The 23709-nt window shown below is 38.0% G+C and overlaps 1 protein-coding gene across 1 annotated transcript in view; it reads left to right on the top strand.

The window, feature by feature from the left end:
• LOC107725603 (plexin-A4-like) overlaps positions 1-23709 on the top strand; it is a 220866-nt gene that overhangs the window by 132417 nt on the left and 64740 nt on the right. Inside the window, exons 5-6 of the mRNA XM_016534921.1 lie at positions 6776-6876; positions 22851-22974. Of these exons, the coding sequence (XP_016390407.1) occupies positions 6776-6876; positions 22851-22974 (225 nt within the window). The remainder of the gene's footprint in view (positions 1-6775; positions 6877-22850; positions 22975-23709) is intronic.

Here is a 23709-nt window from a genome sequence, read left to right as displayed (position 1 = left end):
TTTTAGGGAAAGATGTATGTCAGATTTTGACCAAATGTCTCCAGAAAGATGCTGTGCGGGAAATCACCTGATATTGTAGGAATAGTTATTCTAGCTTCATCTAAAAAATCTTTCCAGTTTACTTCATATTTCAGTTCCATATAAAGTCATGACTATAAGTAAGCCATTCTTGATTCTCAAAAAGTATAAACACAAACGGCCCAACATCAACTGAATTGCTTTGAGCAATAGATGTCGATAGGAGGTTCCCACAATGGTATATATATATAAATGTGTTAGTGCAAATGTATGTAAACTGTAGATGCTTTAATGAGGGGTGTATTTTTATCTCAAAATTGTGTGTAAATGTATTGCATGTTATGTGTGTTAATGAAACGTTGTGATTAAGGTCAAAACATCTCAGTGCTGCTGTGTTTGTTACCATGAGAGACAAGAAAATCACAGCTCATATTACCAGCTTTCATCTTCCACTGACATGCTCCCTATACACATATAAATGCACTTTTCATGACCCCCTCTGATACCCAAAAGATAGCGATATTTCTCGTCAGCCGAGCTCTGTGTGTGTGCGTTAGCAGTGAGATTCATTTAAGATGGACATTGATGGATTCATTTCATAAATCAGTTATGATGGGATGTTGTCATCTGTCTTCTGCTTCACTGGTGGTTTAACATCCAAAATTGGGAAATACAGAAAGGGAGGGATACGTGTGTGTGTGTGTGTGTCCGAGGGAAGATTTCATTTAAATATTAGAGTGTGCTTTTGTTGGTGTTAGCTACAGTTTTTGTGCTTATTTAAACTTTTATTTTATAAACTTTTAATATTCTATTTATATTTGTATTTATTTATTTATTGTGCTGTCTTATCCCTAGCGATAATAGAGCTTGTCTGTGATTGGCTGAAGCTCAGCTAATGTTTGTTTAGCTAGGTTTATTTAGCTTGTTTGGCTAGGTCGATCTTAGTGTGTTGTATGGCAGATATTGTTCTGTCACAAGACAACAATGTCGCTTCTTCCCTGAAGCCTGTTGATTCTGTGACTCATCGTTTCTTGTAAACACTGCATTATGCCTCTGATAAGGGCAGCTGTCTCATGCACACATTTTTTAATCATGGTGGAGACTTCTATTGTTTTTATACTGAGATAATAATATATATTTATCCCCTACCCATAAACCTAACATTTACAGAAACCTTTCAGGAATTTGTTTCATTTATACATTAATTAATAAAAACTGACCCAGTCACATAGTCTTGTACATAGGTTTCTCAAGTCTGAGTGTCCAACTTAGCCACCTCAGGTGAGTTCAAACATTCGGTTTGATTGTATAAACATATACAGGGTGCCAAAAAAATGCTGTCCAGATAGGCAGCTTACAAGGTTTTAAAACGCAGCCATGTATTGTCACCTTTCATGCTAGTTCAGCATCAGTATGCCTTGAACTTTCGTAGATGTACAAAAGAGCTGCAAGAAATGGCTCTCAGTGAGTCAGAGGAAGTTTGTTAATTCCAGCAGAGGAGTGTTGAGCTACAGATGAGCCCAGTGGATTAGACTCCATAATAAACTACAGCTCAGCTCCGAGACGACTGAGAAACTCTGCCAGTCAGTCAGGTCTGTGGGATTTACTGACGGATTTCATGAGGAGAGAGAAATGGAAAAGGACTTTATGTTTGATTAGGTTAGTAGGATGATTAAAGCTGACTTTAATGACCAGGTATTACAAAACAGGTGATGAGAAGCCCAGTTTTAATTTGACACGCAGTGTGTCATCCTGTAGCCATTATTATGGAAGCTCTTATATAGTTTTATTAACATGCACACTCAAACAGTCGTGCGCTCTGTTCCACAACATTCCTACCATCAAGAATGAGCCTATGATGCCTTAAAATACTGTCTTCGTAGGCAGCTAGTTTTTTGATAGAGAACGAGAGATGCCCCTCTCGGAGTTAACGGCTGCATTAATCTGTTGGGCAGTGTCATTTGTCAGTTTGCCTCATTATCTGCTGGTCTCAATCCTCTTACAGAGCTCTCAGATAAATGATTAATAATCTAACGGATTTACGACATAATGAGATTCCTGAGTCGGCGCCGCTCCTTTTCCAGCTCGGGAGGGCAGCGGGAAGTCCTCTTTCTGGACACATTTGTCTTCTTCCTTCTCTTGTTGTCTCTGTCTCTCTCTATCGCCGTGGGGAGTGTGTTAAAGCACGCTCTGTTCTGGGCCGCTGAAACACGGTGCAGAATTCACAGTCATGCGTTAGCGACGGCAGTGAGCGCACATCCTCTCTACACCAGCAGAGTGCGCTATTCATAGACTCGCTCGCTGCAAATAACAGGAAGTGCGTGGAATATATGCTACCTAGGATGATGATGCAATTCCTGATTTAATTCTGAAGTTTTTTTGATCTGATGTGATTTTTGATTCAGTTTTAAATGTTGATTCAATTTGATTTATTTGGATATATCTCTTATAGTTATATTGTCTATTCTGGTTATACTCTCAGCTGATAAATTATACAGAGAACCTTCTACTTTTACAAAACATTACAAAAAATATATTTTTAAAAAGTGAACAACAGGGCCCAAACTTTGCAGTTCAATTTCCGTTTCACACGTGACTTTATAATGATTCATTAAAAGGACTGGTTTAAATGAATCATTTGTTTGTGAATCAGTTAACACTGGTTCTGCTAAAAATAACACTTCATTAAGATGATGATAATTATTAAACATTTATTTTCAGTTGTTGTTATTATTATTATTAGACATTTATTTTAAGTTATTATTAACAATAATCATCATTGTTGTTGTTGTTCCTAATATATTTAATGTACAGTGAGAACTTAATGAAATATGCTGATTTTGTCTGTTAAAATACTTTCACAAAGTTGGGTGTTTGGAAAACCTGTTTGAATGCAGTCATTATTTTTGCCTTTGTGTTTGGTGAACCTATTGGCACAGAAATGACACACCTGACCTTTAAGGTTAATGATTTTAGCACAATCTAGAGAAGTGAATATAATTTTTGACTTGAGGGTCGATTCTCGAATTGGGCCAAAAACGATCCAGACTAACCTAGCAACACAATAGCATTGCAATACCCTGTCAAGCATGTTAGCATTATAGCAGTGGGTTTTGCATGGGCAGGCACCACTCTCATATTCTTCAGAAAATGTGAAAATCTCGTATTATCAGTATTATTATTAAAAAGAGAGGTGTGCAGACAGATGGCTCTGCTTTTGCCCTAAAAATAGGCTGCTTTTCACATCATGTGATGATAGGGTTTATGCCTAGCTGAATGGAGGAAGTATGAACACGCGCACACACCCGTACTCACGCATGAGATTATATATTTCATCTGTCGGTTGGTCTTATTAATTTCATATTTTTTTTATCAGTCATGTGTGCCTGTTGCATACAGATCTGATGCTTTGTGAAAGCTCTTGCCTTCTCAGTCAGTGATTTCCCACACACACATACAGAGCGAGACACAGACCTTTCCACAAGCGCAACAAGCTCTTTCATAAATAGGAAGAAAACCCGTCGTATCAGAGGGGAGAATTTCACGGGCGGCTCCTAAACCCTTATCATTTTATAAAGGTAATGACAGTCAATCTCCCTCTCTGCTCATCAAGGCCTAACCTGCAGTCTCTCAGTCCCCCTATGCTAAGGCAGGCGCTCTATCACAATGCCTGACAATTTACCTCTTCATAGCTGTGAAATGGAGGAAGAGAATTCAGGTGTGCAGCCGGGGAGAAACGAGGGGCTTTGTGGCGGCACCAAGACCAGCTGACAGGCATCATGTGTGCGTGACAAGAGAGAAATGACTTTTCTCTTGGATTTAGAACCTCAGACTCGCACACAGCGGTGAGATCGTGCCATCTGGAGCACTCTTCCAAAGGATGCCCTCTTTCAGTCGCAACCTCCTGGTCTCTCTTTTTCACCTATTGCTTTCTCTTTATCTTTCTCTAATAGCTGTAAATGTAGCTATCCCTTTAAAGCCATTCAGAGGACTGCTTTTTTCTTTCTCTCTCACATTTCCTTAGAAAAGTCTAAGATATTTTCTGTAAATCCCAGTCAAAATGTTACTGAAAGAGCCTTAGAAATCAGAGGCCGATATTAGATACGGTTTAAATGGATGTGCTTTTAGACAGCGGAGCCTAGTGAAAGATATTTTTCATCTTGTCTTTCTAAAATGTGTCAAAAGGCCAAGACTTTATTTGCAGAGCTATGATGAGTAATTTAACTCTTAATGTGTTCAAGCTCTTATTGTAACATAAGTCAATGTTTCTCTGAATGTAAACATTTACATTCAACTTAAACTTTGTCCTTCAGTTAATTCTATTGCCCATTAATACCAAAAGTTTGCCCTGTACTTGCACAATCATATGAGACCGTTCCAAAATTGCACGTTTTGATTATGAACCCAGTAGGGTTTTCGTTTTTTCTCCTCCCTATTTTCTTACGAGCTCCCAGTCTCTGTGATGGGCCGGGCATGTAATTTTATTTATGTTATTCATTTCCATTGTGCCTAATACCTAAATTGTCATTAGTGGCCAATAGTAGCCCTAAGGCATTTAGCAGTGGTCAAAAGAGATTTTCAGAATGATTTGTTCTCCTTGTACACTTTAATATGTCAATTTGGGTTGGAGTATTTAATCATATCAGGTGCCTCTGCAAAAAAAAGCAGTAGATAATTCAGTCTAGAATTTTCTCCTGGGTAGTTTGAGAAAATACTGATAATAAAATAACTCCACGAATGCTCACATCCCCTCGCAAAAAGTTTACCACCTGAATGGGCGTCATGACATTCTTGATTTAGTTTTTCTGCATTGTTTTGAACTCTGTATCGTTTGTGTCATGTGTCCAAATTATTTCACATAAATGTCGCTGAGATATCTGTAAGAATGTTCCAGAAAGAGAAAGAGTTTGACAGAACTTCAAAACACAGCAAGCAGTAAACACGCTGATGGATGAGCACTGACAACAGAACAAGAGCGAAGTGCTTAAATATGAGCCGTGATTCACTGCGACCGGTCACTCTGCTCTTATATAAATGTTATAGTCAAGTCTTCTCAATCTTAAAACACCGTCTCACTCTCGAGCCTGACTGAAATGGAAAAAAAGGCCCATTTCTTTCTTAAAAAATAAAAACGCCACTGTGGTGAGGCCAGTAATGATGTCGTCTGTCATTCATCCTACCTGACCGCTCTGGACCTATCGGCTGTCATCTAAGCTGTGATTGACAGTAGTCATCCACCAGTGACAAGTCATCAATCAAAGCAAAAGAAAACTGAGGGCTCCGGGCCGTATCCATGGAGACAGGAATGGCAGAGGGTCCTCGCCTTCCCAGCTCTTACATCTTCAGGTTCGGCTCTGTTCGGTTTGTTTCCCATCAGCTCCACAGCGCCTCTCATTATTTCAAGTGCTAATTGGCTGTAAATGGTAAGATGTACTAGCTGGAGTTGACGTCCCAGGGTGAGCTCTCTCGGCAGATCTTTGTCTCGCTTGTGTGTGACGAAATGCCACATTTAGCAGATGTGTACATGCGTGTTCTCGAGAACATCTCTGCAAGTCTCTTTGCTTTCTGTTTGAGTTAATGTACGAACTATTACCAGTTTAATGATGGTTTTTAGAGAGCGAAAAATAAAGTCTTAATTTTAAATCTCAGCAGATTATTATTATTTTTTTATATTATTGAATTAAAACAATGAGGAATGCCATTCTATCCACACATTTCATTGAACACCTGGAAAGTGTTAATTAGGGCCCGAGCACCGATGGTGTGTGGATCCTATTGGAATTGTTCAGTTTCTTCTTTAAAATGAATCACATTTTTGAGGGCCTAAACATGCTCAAACTCATGAAACTTTGCACACACAGCAGAAGTGGTTATTATAATTCAGGCATACAATGTCCGATCTGTCCCAAACTTCACATGTTTGATAAGAGTTCTGTCCTGAACACATGCTCATGCCCATATTCAGTTATAGTCATAGCGCCACCTGCTGGCAACAGGAAGTGGCATGTTTTATGCTCTAATGAACTCCTCCTAGAGATATAATGACGTCAACATAATATTTGGTCAGTCTGCTCTAAAGGCCTTTGCAATGTTTAATTGCAAAGATCTTGAGTTTTTGTTAAAGGGTGTGTCCTTGGCGGCCTGACAAAGTTTGATGTTTCACCATGGAAAAGGAAGTTGTTGTAACTCAGCCATACAATGTCCGATCAGCCCCAAACTTCACATGTTCGAAAAGAGTCCTGGCCTGAAGACATCTAAAGGCCAATATACAGTTATAATCAAAGCACCACCTGTTGGCAACAGGATATGTCATGTTTTACACTAACTCAAAACGTACCATGTTCAATCTGCACCAAACTTCATGTTTGATCAAAGTCCTGGCTTGAAGACATCTACATGCCAATATTCAGTTATTGTCATAGTCCCACCAGCTGGCAGCTAGAAGTTTGGCACATATAAATGACTTTGACATTATTCCTCCAATATTACTTGAAATGCATAATACTGACCATTCGCTGTTTTCCTAAAGCCACCTGGTGGCGGTGAGCCTGGCTGCAAGGGCCTTTTCAATGCTGCTTGCAGCTTTAATTTTTAATGAGATTTGACGATATGAACCTTTGTGATGAGACACAGTTGAGATGAGTTTATCTTGTCTGCCTCCAATGTTGTAGTCAGTGTGAAAACACCTTAAGAGAGACATAAATGAATCAAAGTCTCACTCCACGCATAGTCTAACTTTCTGTTTCTCTGTTTGCAGCTGACCCGTGTCCCAGTGGAGGCCTGCGAGCAGTACTCATCCTGTAAAGATTGTCTGGGATCTGGAGATCCTCACTGTGGCTGGTGTGTGCTTCATAGCATGTGAGTACAACCCTCCTGCACTGTCCTGTCCTACCTATGTACAGGTAGACAAACTCCTGAGGATCATACAAAGGACGTACAGTATGTGTACTAGATGTTGTTAAAGGGATACCCCCCCCGCAAAAAATGAAAATTCTGTCATTATTTACTCAAACAGTTTTGGTACTCGTACACGGCCACCTTTCCACCCACTGTGTAGAAAGCGAGGGTGATGGATGCTTCAGGCCCTCAAGGGATGGCCACATTTCCCACTCCACTGTAAATTGAAAATTGGATTCTTGTGTGTAAGAGGAGTGTGTGTGTGTGTGTGTGTGTGTGTGTGTGTGCGGCATGGTGAGCTCAAGCTTTCTCGCATCTTAGCAGCTCCATATTCAGTGACGTCTAGGTCTTAAAACACTTTACACACACATGCACACATCACCTGTGCCACTAAGGAGCGACAGGGCCAGAGAGGGTCTAGCAGACATTGGCAGTATTTCTGACCAAAAGCAACGTTACACTCTTAACTGCAGGAGAAAGAGAGGGAGAGTGAGGAAAGTAAAGAGATGTGTAGAGATTCAGGGCCTATCTCTCTCTGTCTCTCTCAGGGCTTTTGAGTGCTCTAGACGCGACAGTGGCCATGGGCATGGCGTTTGCCACATGTCTGCCCAAGGTCAGGCATGCTTAAAATCTCACACTCATCTGTCTCTCACCCTCCCGTTCTCTCTCGCTCTCTCTTGCTTTTGTAAAAGCGAGAGCTGCATTAGTGCTGGACAGTGAGACAGGTGCTCAAATGTCCTGTGCATGTATCGTTTCCTCCTGAGATGTTTGATAGTTTCGGTCTTAAGCTTTGTTGCTTAACGTCAGCTCTAGAGCACTTCCTGATCCAGACGATGTTTAAAGGATGAGTACAGGTGAATTGAGACACTTTGTACTTCTTGTAGTAAACATTAGCATACTCTGTTATTTATTTTTATTTTATTTAGCCATTTAGCAATTTTAAGTATTTTGCCACTTTTTTCATTGATCATTATATTTGAATCATATAATATTCGTTCAGTCGTTTTAACCATTTATTTATCCTTTGTCATTTTAGACATTTAGCTATTTATTTAGCTAATTGGCAATTTTAGCTATTTAGTTTAGTATTTATGTTGTCTATTATATTTAATGTATCACATAATTTGTATTTTTATTAATGATTTCATTTATTTAGCTCTTTACCAATTTTAGCGATTTATTTAGCAGTATTTTTTTTATCATATTTAAGTCACATAATTTATGTATTATTTATTAGCCATTTAAATATTTATTTAGCTGTTTATTCATGTAGCCACTTAGGTTTCATTTATTTAAATAATCTTTTTTTTAACTCACTTTTTAATTGGCCCACAATTGTTTTTAATATTTAAATACTAAATACAAATCACATTAAAAAATTAACGGTCTTAAACACCTTTGACTTGTGAATTCACAAGACATAAGACCAATAGAGGATATAAACTTCACAGATTGACCTATTGATTCAGCTGCAGTTGAAGGCAGATGTGCAGTGTTTCTGCAAATTAGATTGTGTCTTAATACAATTTGAATTTTGTCCTATTTGTTATATTTTTTATTTATTTATTTTTTTTGCCGCTGAGAATGATGTTATTAGTTTTGTATCGAGTCCTGTATTCGCACTGCAGGAGCAGGCTGATCAACTTGCCATGACTGTCCATGAAGGAAGGAGGTCATTTGTGATTGAAACCTGTGCAGCTAGAGAGAGAGCTGCCTCTTTCTCTCCTTCACTCTGTCATTTCTCTGTCCTCTGGCAGCAGAAACAGTGTCAAGTGTACACGGCACAATGCTAATAAAAACAGCAGCAGTTTGTTGTTTAGCCTCAGGTGGTAGAAGGGCCAGCACTCGCAGGAGGTCTTTATGTTGGTTGGCAACACAATCAGTACGGCTGCATCTGCAGAGGCCAACCCTCGCTTCCATTCAGGCCCTGTGTCGCTTCTTATTTTGGACTCTTTTGTCTCTGCATTTTTCATATCCCCATTCTATTTGTCCCTCCTGTGTTTTTCATTACTTTCTCATAGCACTCCCTCTTTCTCTCTCTCCTCTCCCATGGTCTCATGCCCAGAGAAAGTGAACAGCAACACTCTCTGATGGAGTCAGGCAATCCGACCTGGCCTCCCTGGGTCCCCGGCTGATTGATTGCCCTGGAGTTTACCTTTCCCATCCTCTCCTCCTCTGCATACTTAACCAGGGTCCCTGTAACTCGAGTCCTGCCCAGAGAGGACTCTCTCACGCCAGGCATGACTTATGCCAGTGCTCCCCCCATTTGTCTGCTGTAATCGACCTGTTTTTCATAGGTTATGATGCTTAAAGCAGCATATCTTAACACTGATATGCCACAAAGAGATTCTCTGTCATACAGCAACTGTATGGTTGTCTTTTTAATGAGAAATGAAAGGCACTGTAAACAGATCAACAGAGAAGTGCAGAGATCAGATGGACTACACTTTTCACCCTGTTCATTTCAGAGAGTTTGAGAGATTTGTCTGTCCGTCTCTCTGTCTATCTAACGTTCATTCTATTCTATAGTCTTTCTATTTTTAGAAAAGACTATCTTTAGAAAGACAAACACATATAGTGGTGAAAGCAAAAATATTACATTTAAAATGGGTAAAATTCAACAATTTGAATATGGAGCTGCTTTGAAATCCCCATATCTATGGGAGTGAACTATATGGGGCCTTGAAAATAAAGATTTCAAAAGGAAAGTTCATTACGAATGAGAATCTAGAAGGATATTAAAATATCTTGAATACTTTTAAAGTTACAGGCATGAAATTTATAATATTTATGGCGCTCAAATGGGTATGTTCTTGGCAATTGTGTTGATAGAAAATCACGAGATACTTTTCTAGTTTCAACATTATTTGTTCTTCAGATATTCCTCTTTAAAAGAAAAAAAAAGTATCAGCTGTATGCAAAATGACCCACATTTGGTTTTTGACCACTGAAAATGTGTACAATTTGCCAATTTACTCATGGAGCTTCATTAAGATCACCATATCTCTGGGATTGAACCATTTAGGTACTTTAAAACAAAGATACCAAAAGGAAAGTTTGTTAAAACCCAGAATCTAAAAAGATATTAAAGGGGTCATATGATGCTTTTTTAAAGACTTTGATAAAGAATATCTCTTTGGATTTGAGACTTTAGTCTTTGCAACTTCAGGGATCTTATCTATGCACAATCAGCTTGTAACACTCCAAAGAGAAAGGAAAACTTGAAATCGCATCATATGACCCCTTTAAAGATATCTTTAATACTTTTTGAGTTATAAGCATGCAAATTTGAGGTAAAAATCACAAGATGTGCTTTTTGCTAATTTTGAACCATCACCATTAGCATTTAATGAAACAGAGATTGCTAAAGTCAGCAGATTTTACAAATAGACCTACCAATCTGTGTGTAAAAATAAAAAATGATGCAGCCAGCTTCTAAAGTCATTTTTACACCCCTATAAATTGGCTCCAAATCTCAGGTGAAAATTGTCATTTTGACCCACTTCTACAAAATAGTGGAATAACCAGGAAATATACATTTGTGAAATTGTATATTTTGGCTTTCATCACTACGCATGTTTATCTTTCTCAAAAATGACAAATTTCAGCTGGGGAAGCTTCCAAAATTGTGTTAATTCGACACGGAATAACACTAAAATAAAATAAAAACATTCATTGAAAAGTTTACAAATGTTGCCTTAACTGACAAAATAAATCTAAAGTACTAAAATTACAAATAAATAAATAAATAAAATAAACAATAAAAATGACAAAAGCACATGCAATTACTAAAACTCAAACTAAAATTAAAAAGAAAATGCAAAAAGGCTCATTCAAAATATTAAATACTATTATATTAATTATTTTAATATTATATTTACTAGTATATAAAATACTAAGATAGCACTTGTCTCAAAGCACTTTTGTGAGCTGTTTGTTGCTTAAAGTTCATGTAAGAAACTGGATTCAAATAAGTGAAAAACTCTAATTTGCATGTATTTTTCAAGATGTCAGAAACCACAACAAAGTAAAAGCTAAAAATAATTCATTTAAAAATGTTTTAACGAGAACTGGAATTATTAATAATTGCCTAAATTTGCTCATCTTACTAGACCGTAACACTGCCTCTGCTAACTCATACAATTACTCTTCCTCTGCGGAGAGAATCCCAGTTACCATAGTTACCCATGGATTTCTATAGATGAACATGAAGAGGAATATATGGCTATTTATGGAAAAAAATCGTTTTTGTGCGTTTTTGCTAAAAAAAAAACAACAACATAGTGTTCAGCACAAAATTCAAGTATGATGGCTTAGAAACAGGAAATTTTAGGTATCATTCATGTCTGTAACAAAACCTCTGAGGCACCAGTTTAACACCAGGGTTAGAGGTTTGTTCAGATCACTCAAGGAAGTCGTTAGCTCTTTTTCCTGTCTCTGTTTCTCTCATGACTCTCCCAACACATCAAATAGCATGAAACAGTCTAATGGCACAAAGCAACAGTTTCAGAGGCTGTTTTGTGTTAAGTGAGGGCAATATGTTGGCCAGCAGAGCATAAATATAGTAATCTAGACTGCTAAAGAACAGGACTCTGTGATGAGACAGATCACTCCAGTCCTCAAGAGGGATGCAAAAGTCAACAGAGTTCCACACAATCACTAGAGAGAGAAGGAAAACAACACGCAGAAGGGATGGATGGATGGCTGGGCTTATTTGCTCAACTCACACTACTATTGATCATGGGGAAAATGGAGCAGAGGGGTTAAGGGTCAGGGGGTCCATTTGTGTGTGTGTGTGTGTGTGTGTGTGTATAATCCACTTGGGAAGATTGGGTGTCACTAAATTAACAATGCATTAACTAAGTCTCAGGATGCTTGGCTCGGACCTTCAGTTTTTAGACTGGATAACCACAAAAACCCTCAGACCCTCTGTTTTTTTTCTCTTTTACCACTGGTGAACAGTGTAAACTAATCCTAAATCTTGATTCCTTGAAACTTTAAATGCAATGGGCATTAAAACATACAACAAATTGACTTACAAGGCAGGATTCAGTTGTGCTGAGGAGGTGAGAAAGAAATAAATCTGAAGTCTTGAATACAAAATGGCCAGGGCCAAAATGGCCTCCATGTACCTTTCATCTGAATGCGAGTTATAAGACAAACCTGAGGCGACAACAATACCTTTTAAATATATGTTATAGCTATAAGACTGTCTGATTGGATAGCAAGGGAGAAAAGACAAATATCTGTGAGATGCTGTTTAGTTTAAGAGCCTCTCTGCAAGTTTGTTGTTTCCAATCAACCTTCAGATAACCTTCCCTCTCGCTGTCAACACAGGAGCAAAGCCGCCTGCTCCAGACTTCTGTTTACCCAGAAGATCTCCAGAAGAGTCTGTTAGTCTTGGAAAACAGGACCAGAGAGGCAAAAATCAATAACTCTAGGAGAGGGGGAGGGCGCTCCCCAAGTTTAAATGTTCAGATGTGTAATTTATAAAGCGGTTTGTTTACTTGTTAAGGCTTTCATTTTTTCCCATCTGAACCCTCTCTGCCCCTTTGACTTGGAGAGGATCGTTTGTTCATGTTTATGAGAGAAGAGGGAGGGTTTTTTAATGTGAGAAAAAGACCATTAGTATTGTTGTATATTCTAGACCCACACAAAATGGATACATTTTTATACTTATTTATTTATAAAAATTGAATTAGGGAACAAGTAAAATAAATAAATGAGAAAATGCTGTTGCAATCAGCATAGTATTTTGTGAATGAAGGATGTTTGCATTCTGTCAATCTGTGGAGTCTATAGTATTTATTTAATTTTATAATCCCAGATTGAGTGGAAAACGTATTCACCACAGTTTAACAACATTACATCCATCCTTGACGATCGCACTAGATCCCGAGGGCTGCAATTAATAACTCCCCTGACTTCTTTACAAATGTCTTGGAAACATTGCCAGAATGTTTTGCAGGGAGTCATTTTGCATAGGGTGTAAATGAGCAGCGATTGTGATGCTTTGGAATGGCGTGGAGACAGATAGGCTGTAAATCATAATTAAGACAAGGAAAATAAGGCTGACAGATTTGTGTCTCTCTTTTCGTAGAAGGCTGTCAGGCTGAGACTGGAGCAGATTGACAGAGATGCAAATTCACACTCCATTATAATATCTTTATGTATCTTTATTAGGATGGGTATGAGATGGATATTATTTTGGGCCATATCAAGAATATCAATATGTCTCTATCCATCAGTATGTTTGACAGCTTGTTACTGAGGCTTTATGAGAGATGAGATCATTGTTTAAAACTGTAATAGCCATGGCGGGTTCATGAAGATAAGCTGTGACTTGACTTGACTCACGATGATCAACTGTGGTTTGACTTGGTTCATGAAGATCTACTTTCACATAACGTAGGATGATGGGAACTGTAGTCCGGAGTGACATGTAACAGTCTGTGTAGTGTGAGAGTCAATGTAATGGTAGAATGACCTCTAGTGGCAATCTGCCGGAAGGCCACGGACCGGATTTGTGGCAGCGTCCTTCAGGAACAAACTTTTTTTATTTGTTTGTTTGTTAATTTTGTATTTTAAATGTATTATTTTGTTTTTTTATTTTTCAAAATCAGGTATCAGGTAAAAACGTTAAAACTTTAACAATAATACTTACATTACAAAAAACATGTGAGTAATGATTTTTACAGCCTGATCTCATGACAAAAATGTCCTTGTAGGAAATTTTTCGCAAAACGCAAAATACGTACCAATAAGTACATATCACTGCAGTTTCCAACAGAAATAAACACTAGAGATGGTAAAACAGCGAGCACTTGCAATCGTTTTCAGTTATGACTACAGCTCCATATGTTTTGCTTTCCGGACGTAACAAGCTTGCTCGGTAGCTCAGCTGGCACAGAACTGGACATAGGATGTGGAATCCTTGGGTACAAATCCCATGAAAAACATGACTCACGATGAAAGAGCTCAAAGATGAGAGATCGAAAAACAAGCTAAAATAGCATGCTTGCAGTTGCGTTTTTACATCACATTAGATTTTGTTCATACTATCGGGTAGGTTTACGTGTAGTGCAGATGGTACGTTATTTTAAAACATCACAGAATATTAGTTATAGCGCCACTCAATGGACATTTCAAGTCAGAACTGTGGTGACACATACAAAACCAACGTCACATAAAACACACCATATGTACGTTCATCTGTTCCGGGGAAAAAACGAACACTCTTTTAGCACCACTCAGTGGACATTTCATATCGAATATGTCACAAAGTGTACATGGCACTACGTATTTCGCGTCTTGCAAAAAAAGTTCACACTGGTACGTTTTCGTCATGGGATCAGGCTCGATTTTTAAAATTGCATTTTTCAAAACATTTTTTTTTTCAACATTGTTAAATATTTTTCTCAATTTTAAACTGATTACATTTTAAAATTACATTTTTAAACTCAAACAGTAGAGCATGGCGCTAGCAATTTCAAGATTATGGGTTTGATTCCTAGCAAAATTCACTTTTATAAGCTGAAAAAAATGTACGGCTTCAATGCAGCATACACTTCTGTGCACCTGCCTTTAACCGTGAAATCAAATTGACATAATTGTAATAGAAATTTTATTCAACAAGTTGAACATAAGAAATTTTGTCAGTGCTGGGCTATTTTTTTTTTTTTAACAATGACCTGCTAAGTAGTTAAGGCACTTTTGCATGTGGCATTTCTAAAATGATGTAGACTGCAAATGCAAATAAATGGTACTATCAGCAGGCGCAATTTATTCTTAGTGCATTCCACCTGGGCCTGTCAAGTCAGTCCTGAGTTGTTTTGGACCCAAAACACGCACGGCACCCTCTGTGCCCAGCAGAGAGTGGCGTCTCCCTGGGGGAGCAGGACCGGCTCTGCCGCCCCTGGTGCTGAACTCCTGAAGAGCCGGGAGGAGGAGTTTGCGGCTGGCTGAGAGAAAGGAACATGCTCCAAAAGTGACTGAAGCATCAGGACAGAACTACAGCCACACTCACGACTGTCAGTGAGATCTCTCAGAGAGCAGGCAGTCCTACACGACTCAACCTATTCCTCACTGTCACCATGCTGTCACCAGAGAAAGAGCAGGAGACACAGAGAGAGAGAAGGCAAAGGGGAGAGGGGGTAGAAGACAGTAAGCGGGGTGGCCTGTCCTGGTGTGACAGAGCATGAACTAGACATGGAGACAGACACACCTAAGAGAGAAAGTGTGCAGGCATTGATTGAAAAGACAGGAAATAGATGTGGAGGAAGTTAAAGGAATAGTTCAAGGAAAAATGAAAATTCTGTCATTATGTATTCACCGTCATGTCGTTCCAAACCGCATTACTGTCTGCTTTCCAGAAGTGAAAAGAAATTCAAAGTCAGTCATACATTTTGGAGTGACACCAACATAAGAATGACCAAATTTTTATTTATTTTATTAATTTACTTTTTTATTATAAAATACTAATGGTAATATATACACCACTGAACAAACTGTTATTAAATTCTAATAATATTTTGGTTACACTTTATTTTAAGGTGTCCTTGTTACAGTATAATTCTACATGTATGTACTGAGTACTATTAATTAACTACATGTACTTACTATATGGTTAGGGTTTGTCTTATGGTTACCTGCATGTAATTATGAATAATTTATTGTTATTATAATAGTAAGCACATGTAACTTGTGTAACAAGGACACCATAAAATGGTGGTACCAATATTTATACATATACAATAAAGTCCCATTAATGTTAAATAATGCATTAAGTAACATTAACAAAAAACGAGCATGTTACAGTATGTATCAATCTTTAACGTTAGTTACTTAGTGTACTGCACAAAAGACTCAATTAATCCATTGATTTAAATAAATAATTACAACCAAATCACTAAAGTAAATCAAACTTCTCACCACAAGTTTTACAAAAATTATATTTGAGGTTTACATTAACCTTTCTGAGCTCTTTTAACAATAGAAACTTCTTGTCACAGTGTGACATAGCAACTAAAAAAGTGCTGTTAGAATGTGCTTCTAAATTTATCTTGTGAAAAATGTCCTTTTCATGATTTTCCAAGTGTTTGAAAGGTCTATAAAGCTGTGGGAATAAACACCGCTGTGAATTATGGAAAGAACATTGCGTTCATCACAGCAGGTGTATGGTTTTGAACCAGCACAGGTAGGATACGGAATGAGACACAGTCTTGTGTTCATCGTAGCCTAATTTTACACAGGTTTCAAATGTCATGCGTGTTTCCCTTTTCCAAACAGCTCCAGAAACGTGATATGCCAGTTCGCAAACTCTTTGTAATTGCCATTCACCTTGCATTGGCACAGAAGCAAAATGTTTTCATAAATGTTTGACCAGATCAGATTGTTCTCTCTAATTTGATCGGCACATTGATTTTTCCTCTGGGCACGTGGGACCTGTTGGATCATTCTCTCAGGTGGCTGAAGACCCGCTTGTTTGCCCTTTGTGATAGAGGACAGACGCTCTATCTATAGCACACACACTCTCAAGTTACTCTCCTTTCTTAGGTGGAGTCTTATTGAGTGTGACCTCTTTAAAACACTTTGTATAACTTTGAAGACAAAGAGTCTAAATGTCCTCACATCCACTCTGCCTTTGTCTTTTTCGGTCATTCTTAGGTCTTCCGTGTTCTGTATTTCTTTCTGCTGAAAACTCAGTTGACCCCTGTAGCTGAAAGGAAAAAGATCTGTCTGCTCGATCTAAACAGCAAGAGATAAAAAAAAAAGAGTTGTAAACGTTCCTCTGAGCTGGATCCTGACAGCCGGAAGGCAGGCACAGATCGGGTGTTAATATGTGCAATGTTTGATCAGATCTGTAGGGAACGTGGTGTTGGAGGAGACTGATAATCTGTTTAATATTAGCAGGGTAAGATGGGTCCCATGGCCCAGGAGGAACAGGGACAGCAGGGAGATGAGATGAAGGAGCCGGTCTGAGGTGTTTTTGACAGCTCCTGAAATTGCATGCGAGTTCGGAGGCGAGCGCTGCTGCGTCACGGAAAACTTGACGGTTTTATGGCATTGAGATGAATTGTGGGTATTTGTGTGGGTGTGTGCGACTTTGATAGGTAATGTGTCTCTCCAGCTGTGCAGTAGTCTGGAGTCGGATGGATTCAAGTCACATGAAAGTGTTTAGAAATGCAGCTCAGATTCTGAGGTCATGCTGCATTTAGGCAGATTTGGCGTTGAAGTAAATAGGGTTGGGCAAAAGTACAAGAATCCATGGCAGTCTTTGTAGACTACACTTCCAAACAACCATTAAAGGTATAGTCTACCCAAAAATTACAATTCCGTCACCATTTACTTAAAACATTTTCAGTTTTCTATTGATTTCCATGATATTTTTGAACACACAGTAACAGTCAGGTGTAACAGAAACGTTTTGGTTACCAACATTCTTCAAAATATCTTCTTTTGTTTTCCACAAAAGAAAGTAAACCATAAGGCAAAGTTTGATTATAAAAGACAATAATTTTTTACATGATTTGTTACTTTTAATTACCCCTTTGCAGATTTTGACTTATGTAATCATCAATCATATCAAATTATACAAATCTTACAGGGCATATCGAATTGGCTCTGTTTTGAGTCTTTTGTTTTAAACCAATCTGTTACATAATGCAAATTATGTAATCTTTGCACTGTTGTCAGACTTATTCATTTGTCATGAATAATCTTGTTTTTTGGTTTGTATTCCAAAGTTCCAAATAGAAAATGAGATAAAGTGCCTTATATTTCTTTTAAAAATATTTAATTCACTGCATTAACTAAACGAGCATTATATATGTAATATATACTTGTATTATAAACTTGTTTGTGATTATATACCGCCGCATGCTGTATGAATATTGGATTCTATATTTTGGACATGAGTGCTGCAGCCTGGATGTTTTTTGTGCAAGCGTTTGTTTGTGTGTCTCAGTATGCCTCAGTGTGTTGGGGTCGTTCCCGGGGTGCTCCACACTAATTTTCCACTCAGCTGAGGTTTGTGGCCCAGTGGGGGGCAGTGGCCCCGAGGTCTCTGCTGGGAATAATCGGGTCAGAGCCACTGGGCTGCGTAATGACTCTCCACGAGTCTCTTCCTCTCTCTGCCTTCTCCCCTCCTTCCTTCTCTCTGCTTCATGACTCCCTCTTTCCTTCCATCCCTCTTCTTTGCTCACTCCATAATGATGGTGACCGACTGGCTCTTCTCTCGCAGGGGGCTCTGAGGGTCTGGCTCACAGCGCTGCCTCTAAATTTAAACCTGCCATTTGTCAGTGTGGCTGCACATTCTTTTGTCAGTGCTCTCCCTTGCTCCCTTTCTCTCTGGGTATCACTGCATTTTAAAAGCATCTCATTTTCTATTTGTGCAACTTGGACGGGGTTTGTCAGTTTGGCCATTGGGCAATAGTTTAGCTCAATTTCCTCTTCTTGCTCCTCATCCATTAAACATTGGGAATCTGTCCCAAAGGGAGGCTTGATAACCATCAGGATGAATGTGTATTTAAGTGCATATTCAAATATGCATTGACTCATCCATAAGTAATATTAACATGTTACTGTACTATATGTAGAGCGTGAACTGGCTAGAGTTCAAAAGTATGTCTTCTAGCTGCTGAACTCAGTAGTAATACAGTACTGTGGCTCTGCTTTTTATTTTACGCGTAATGGAATTTCAATGAGATGTTTAGAGTAGAATTGGCATAAGAATGGTAGGCGTTTCACAGTAAAAGGTTTTTCTTCTGCTATCAAAACTATGACTGCGGTGGTAGCATTTTAAAACACACTTCCAGTTCCAAGGTTATTGTAAAAGGTAGGATCTTAATTATTCTGCTTCCTAAGTTATCTGCAGTAATTTTGGCCAAATTCTAAAGCGGCAATCACAGAATGATCTGCAACAAGCTCAAAAAACTGAGGCGTTGGGCGAGATGAGAGAAATGGCAATTATAACTCAACTTCTATTTTATTTAATATTGAAAAGTATGTATATATGCTTATTTAGAGTAATGTGTTGTTAGCTTAGCCACATGCTAATGACAAACTGATGAAATCAAACTAATGAAGTCGATATATTTAGTGCTTTTACATTTCTCTTTCTTCCTTTCTCGCTTTCTCTGCCTCTTACTCCTTACTCTCTTTCTTGAAGTAATTTAATCAAAGATTTTTTTTTTTCATTTTAAATTTAATTCATTTCAAGACATGAATGAAAGAAAAAGGTAAAAATTGTTGCTGACATTTTTATTTCTGTCTGTTTTTCACATTGGAAATAGAAGGTCAGGTCAAGCGCATTGCATCATGGGATACAGTATTTTATGCATGGTTTAAATGTTTGAAATTGATTAACAGTTGAAAACAGAAGTTTTGAAAAGTAATCAAATGCAATCAGTTACATTACTTTAATAAAGTAATTGTTACACTACTTATTACATTTTAAATAGGTTAACTTGTAATCTGTAACCTATTACATTTCCAAAGTAACCTTCCCAACATGTACTCCATAAATCCTCAAATTAGTGTGTTGGTTTGCTTTTCTAAGCATAGACAGTCTCTATCTTATGAAACCTACTTCTGTAGTACTTGTCCCATTAGACCTGTCTTTGTTCATGCAGCTGGTCAGACCTTGGGAGTTCACACACTTTAAACTCCACTAGGCCACTGTCCTCAGTCACACATGAGAAATGTACTTCCTCATGTTTATTATAAATTAGTCTTGGCAAAGTGAGGTTGGTACTATGAGCCCGAACTCATTCTTATGGTAAATGATCAGTTTTAGTTGCACAGCAAGTGAAACTCTGTTCCACTAATTACATGTTTTTATTCATTTACAGATGTGCGTAGTTGTTTATTTGTTTATTTCCTCCTCTGCTAGCATGGGTGATGTAATGGTATTTAGGTCAATGTGTCAGAGAGCAGAGTGAACGGAGGGTCACGAGGGGAACAGGAAGAGAGAGGGCAGGCGAGATGCCAGGAGGCCGTCCTGAGTGTTTTGCATGTGCCCACTCCAGCGCTCCCGTCTGCCTGATCGCTTTGATGCGATTTCATTTCCTGTTCATTATTCATCAAAGTACCGCATTTCTCCATGTTCGGGCAGCATTTACATAACGAGGGAAACAAATTACTCCTTAGTCATCTAACAGAGCAGTTTACTTTACTAATGATAAGGTATTAAAACAAACCTCCCGCGTGTTGACAGGTGCGCGCTGGATGACTTATCAAGGAGATCACCAATTCATCAGATGGAAAAGCATTTGCAGAGAGCTGAGATGGTTTTAATAAACTCATTTAACTGCACATGCACACATGTAGAAATATTAATGAAGTACACACAAATACACACCAGAAAAGTCTTGAAACTAGAAATGCAACCCATTTTAGCCTTTGATCAAATATAATGTAATATATTATAATTAACTAATAGAAGTCAGTTATACAATGCAATGTATTAATATTAATATGAAATATGTAGTATATTGTAATGTCATATGTATAAAATTTAGAGTGTATTATGATTTTATATTACAAAAATCTACTATGTAATATACTGTTTTGTATATATTAACATTTTATATTTATAATATTGTTTATAATATTTCCAAATGCAACAGAAATTTCTAAAAAAAACAACTAAATTTTTCTGGTTTTATCCATTAGGAACTGATTGGACAATTAAATAAATATTACATAGAAATAAATAAATACTGTTCACAATTTAACTGGAAATGTGAATAAAGAAAGTACATAAGGCCAGTTTCACACTCATTTTATTTATCCAATACATTTTTTATTTATTAAAGGAATGAGATACACAAACAGTGCTATTTATCCTGCTGATATTTGTCTCCGGGCCTTTTACACAAGCTCGTAAATGAAGGCTCATAAATGTTTTTACAGTGCTCTCAGGCCATAAGCAGGCATCTCCTTTATAACCCTTTTAAATAAGAAATATTCCCGTTCTTATAAGCTGAGCTGACTTGTTTCAGCCACAACATGTCAAAGCCCCTGTAATTTCCAAATTATAAACAGACAACCCTCATACGCCCCCTATTGGTGAGAAAGAATAATGTCTGTGTTTAAACTGGCTTCACTGCCTACATACTTTCCTGTAGTCTTACGTAAGGGGTGCGGACCGAGAGGGACCTGTTAGGTGTGATGTTTTATTAAAGGCCTTTGACAAGTGCGTCTAACTGTGGGATGCACAGCCCCGCCAAATCATCCAGAGACTTGCACAAGACAGTTTGTCTCTCCCACAGCGCTCTGAGAATGCTACACACTCTCTGTCATTTTAGAGTTCAATGTTTCACCACCCATAGCTTCCACCTAGTGTAAGTGTGTGTGTGTGTGTGTTTGAACACGTAGTACAGCATGCTTATTAAATCAGCTACAGAAAAGGGATTCAGGATGTGTGATTGGAGCTACAAAGGAGGCCATTCTGATTAAACACATCTTAGACCTGCTTAGCACAGAAGCACAGAGAAAGAGGATGATTGTTGCCATTTAAATCTCTTTCGTTTCCTCTTTCATTCACCAGCAGATTATTCCCATTCTGTTCTCAGAGTCCTCCACGTTAGGCTTCTTAACTTTTCAATTCATTCACTGTCCTACCTCTCTCTGCCGCCTTCTTTTCTGCAGTGGAAGAAAACCCTGTCACAACTGTCATCCATTATAAACTTCTCTCCCTCTCGTAAGGACTCTGTGCTGATTCGTAGTTAATTGCTTCACAGATTTGAATAAAGCCAACCTGGATTAGTCAGGGGAATGACAGACTAAAAAACCCAGTCAGAGCAGACTATTTTATCCACTGTTGTACTTTCCAAGCAAAAAAAACTTTGAAATGCTTAAGTGTAGGACTCAATTGCACGCTTTCATATGCAGGTATATTTTATGAACGATTACAACATGTGTTTTGGGTCTTTTACCAAAAAATTGTATATTGTATTATATTGTAGTATCTTGGTTCTTATAAATACTTGCAGTGTAATTTGTATTTTTAGTTGATTATATTTTTTTAATGATTTAATAGTTAGTTTTTTTTCAAATAAAAACAAAATATTTTATTTATGAATAAATAATATATGAATATATAAAATAATTTGTTAATACATTATATTTAAATTGAAATATTAACTTTATTTTAATATTTAATTATAAGTAAATTTGTGTTTAATTTTCTACTCAATAGCGCTGAATTTTTAGAATTACATTTTATAATTAAATATTATATTAATTAACTGTCACATGGTCCAGGAAAACAGCACTATGTATTAGTATCTGGGTTCTTTAGCACCAGTTTGTAACTTGCAAGTCAAGTGGTCAGAACTAAAAGTCACTAGTGTAAAATAGTCTTAAATGTGCTTAACCTTGGTCCTGTAATCTGATGTGTCTGGATTAGATGTCACAGTGTTAGGGTGGTCTCCTCATTGGCTCTGTGACCCAGTGTTGTGAACAGATCAGAGTGGAGGGTGTTTGGATCTAAGGGGAGGGTCTCTGAGCTCTGCTTCTCCCCACCTGCAGAACCCGCCAGCCATGAATACGCTTCTTTAAGGGTAGAACACAAAGCTGGCTTGTCCCTCGGCCCTTTGGGCCTGCTCTGCTTCCACAAATAGAGTCGCTGTTGTTTTAGCACCGCTGAGAGAACAGAAACAGGATAGAGTCACCACAACCAACTGGTCTTTTCTTTCTCTCTGTAACTGCTCCCTCTCTCCTGAAATATGAAACAGAAATATAATGCATGGATTTGGACTAGTAACCGAGCTTGTGTTCTATTTCCTTCATGCTGTGCTGGTCACAGATGGGAGATGGTTGAACGCATTTGTGCAGCTGTTTTGATTTCTCCCCCCCCATTCTATCAAATGCTTTGTCTTCCTTTTACATGCTGTCTTTCTCACGTATTTCTTTTCGTCTTTGTTTTCCAGGTGCACCAGGAAGGAGAAGTGCGAGCGGTCGTCCGAGCCCCGTCGTTTTGCCTCTGATATAAAGCAGTGTGTGAGACTCAGCGTTCACCCCAACAACATCTCCGTGTCTCAATACAATGTCATGGTGAGCGCTAATTTTCAATTCTCACCCCAGTTCCGTCTGTGTAATCACACCATAAAATATCCTTAAGGAATACGGAGGAATTACAGAACCCCTTTAAGTGTTTCTGAGGATAAAGCCAAACACTGGACATATTGACATTAGCCTTCACTAACTCAGTTATGGAGCCCATTACTCTTCTGGCTCCATCATTAATGTGATCATAGTCTTAAGTTCAGCCTTTATGGATCTGCCTGTTACACTGATGGGTTTATGAAGACACGTCATGCAGCCTGACCGTACCACACGTGCCATGTTATATCAGTGACGTTTGCATCGAGTCACACACATGACACAAAGCTGATTTACTGTTTTTCTGGGTGGTGTACTTCATGAAATCAAACATGTCATTTTCTGATTACAATCCAGCTGTTTTTCTGAAAAAGACGTTTACATTCTCCACTGTTTTTGACATGGATAAACTGCTATTCTCTTTAAGAAATACTGGAGATGCTTGCTCTTGCCATTTATTATACTATAGTTTTGGTAATTTTGGACAGTAATATAACAAATTCATAAATTTTCAGTGATGGCCTTAACAATAACACACAAGAGCTTGATTAATTGCAAAATGTAGGACAGGAGACTCCTATAAATGTTCACACCTGTAGATCGATTGCTTTGTTCCGAAACAGGGATTAAAATTATTACAATGTTGCTTTTTATTCTTGGTGCGGTTCGCTTTCATACGGCAATGTT

This window comes from Sinocyclocheilus rhinocerous, unplaced genomic scaffold, assembly GCF_001515625.1.
Source record: "Sinocyclocheilus rhinocerous isolate Xijiao unplaced genomic scaffold, SAMN03320098_v1.1 scaffold153, whole genome shotgun sequence".
In the NCBI taxonomy this organism is placed as follows: Eukaryota; Metazoa; Chordata; class Actinopteri; order Cypriniformes; family Cyprinidae; genus Sinocyclocheilus; species Sinocyclocheilus rhinocerous.
Note: the sequence above shows the minus strand (reverse complement) of the source record. Positions and strands in the feature narration are given on the sequence as shown.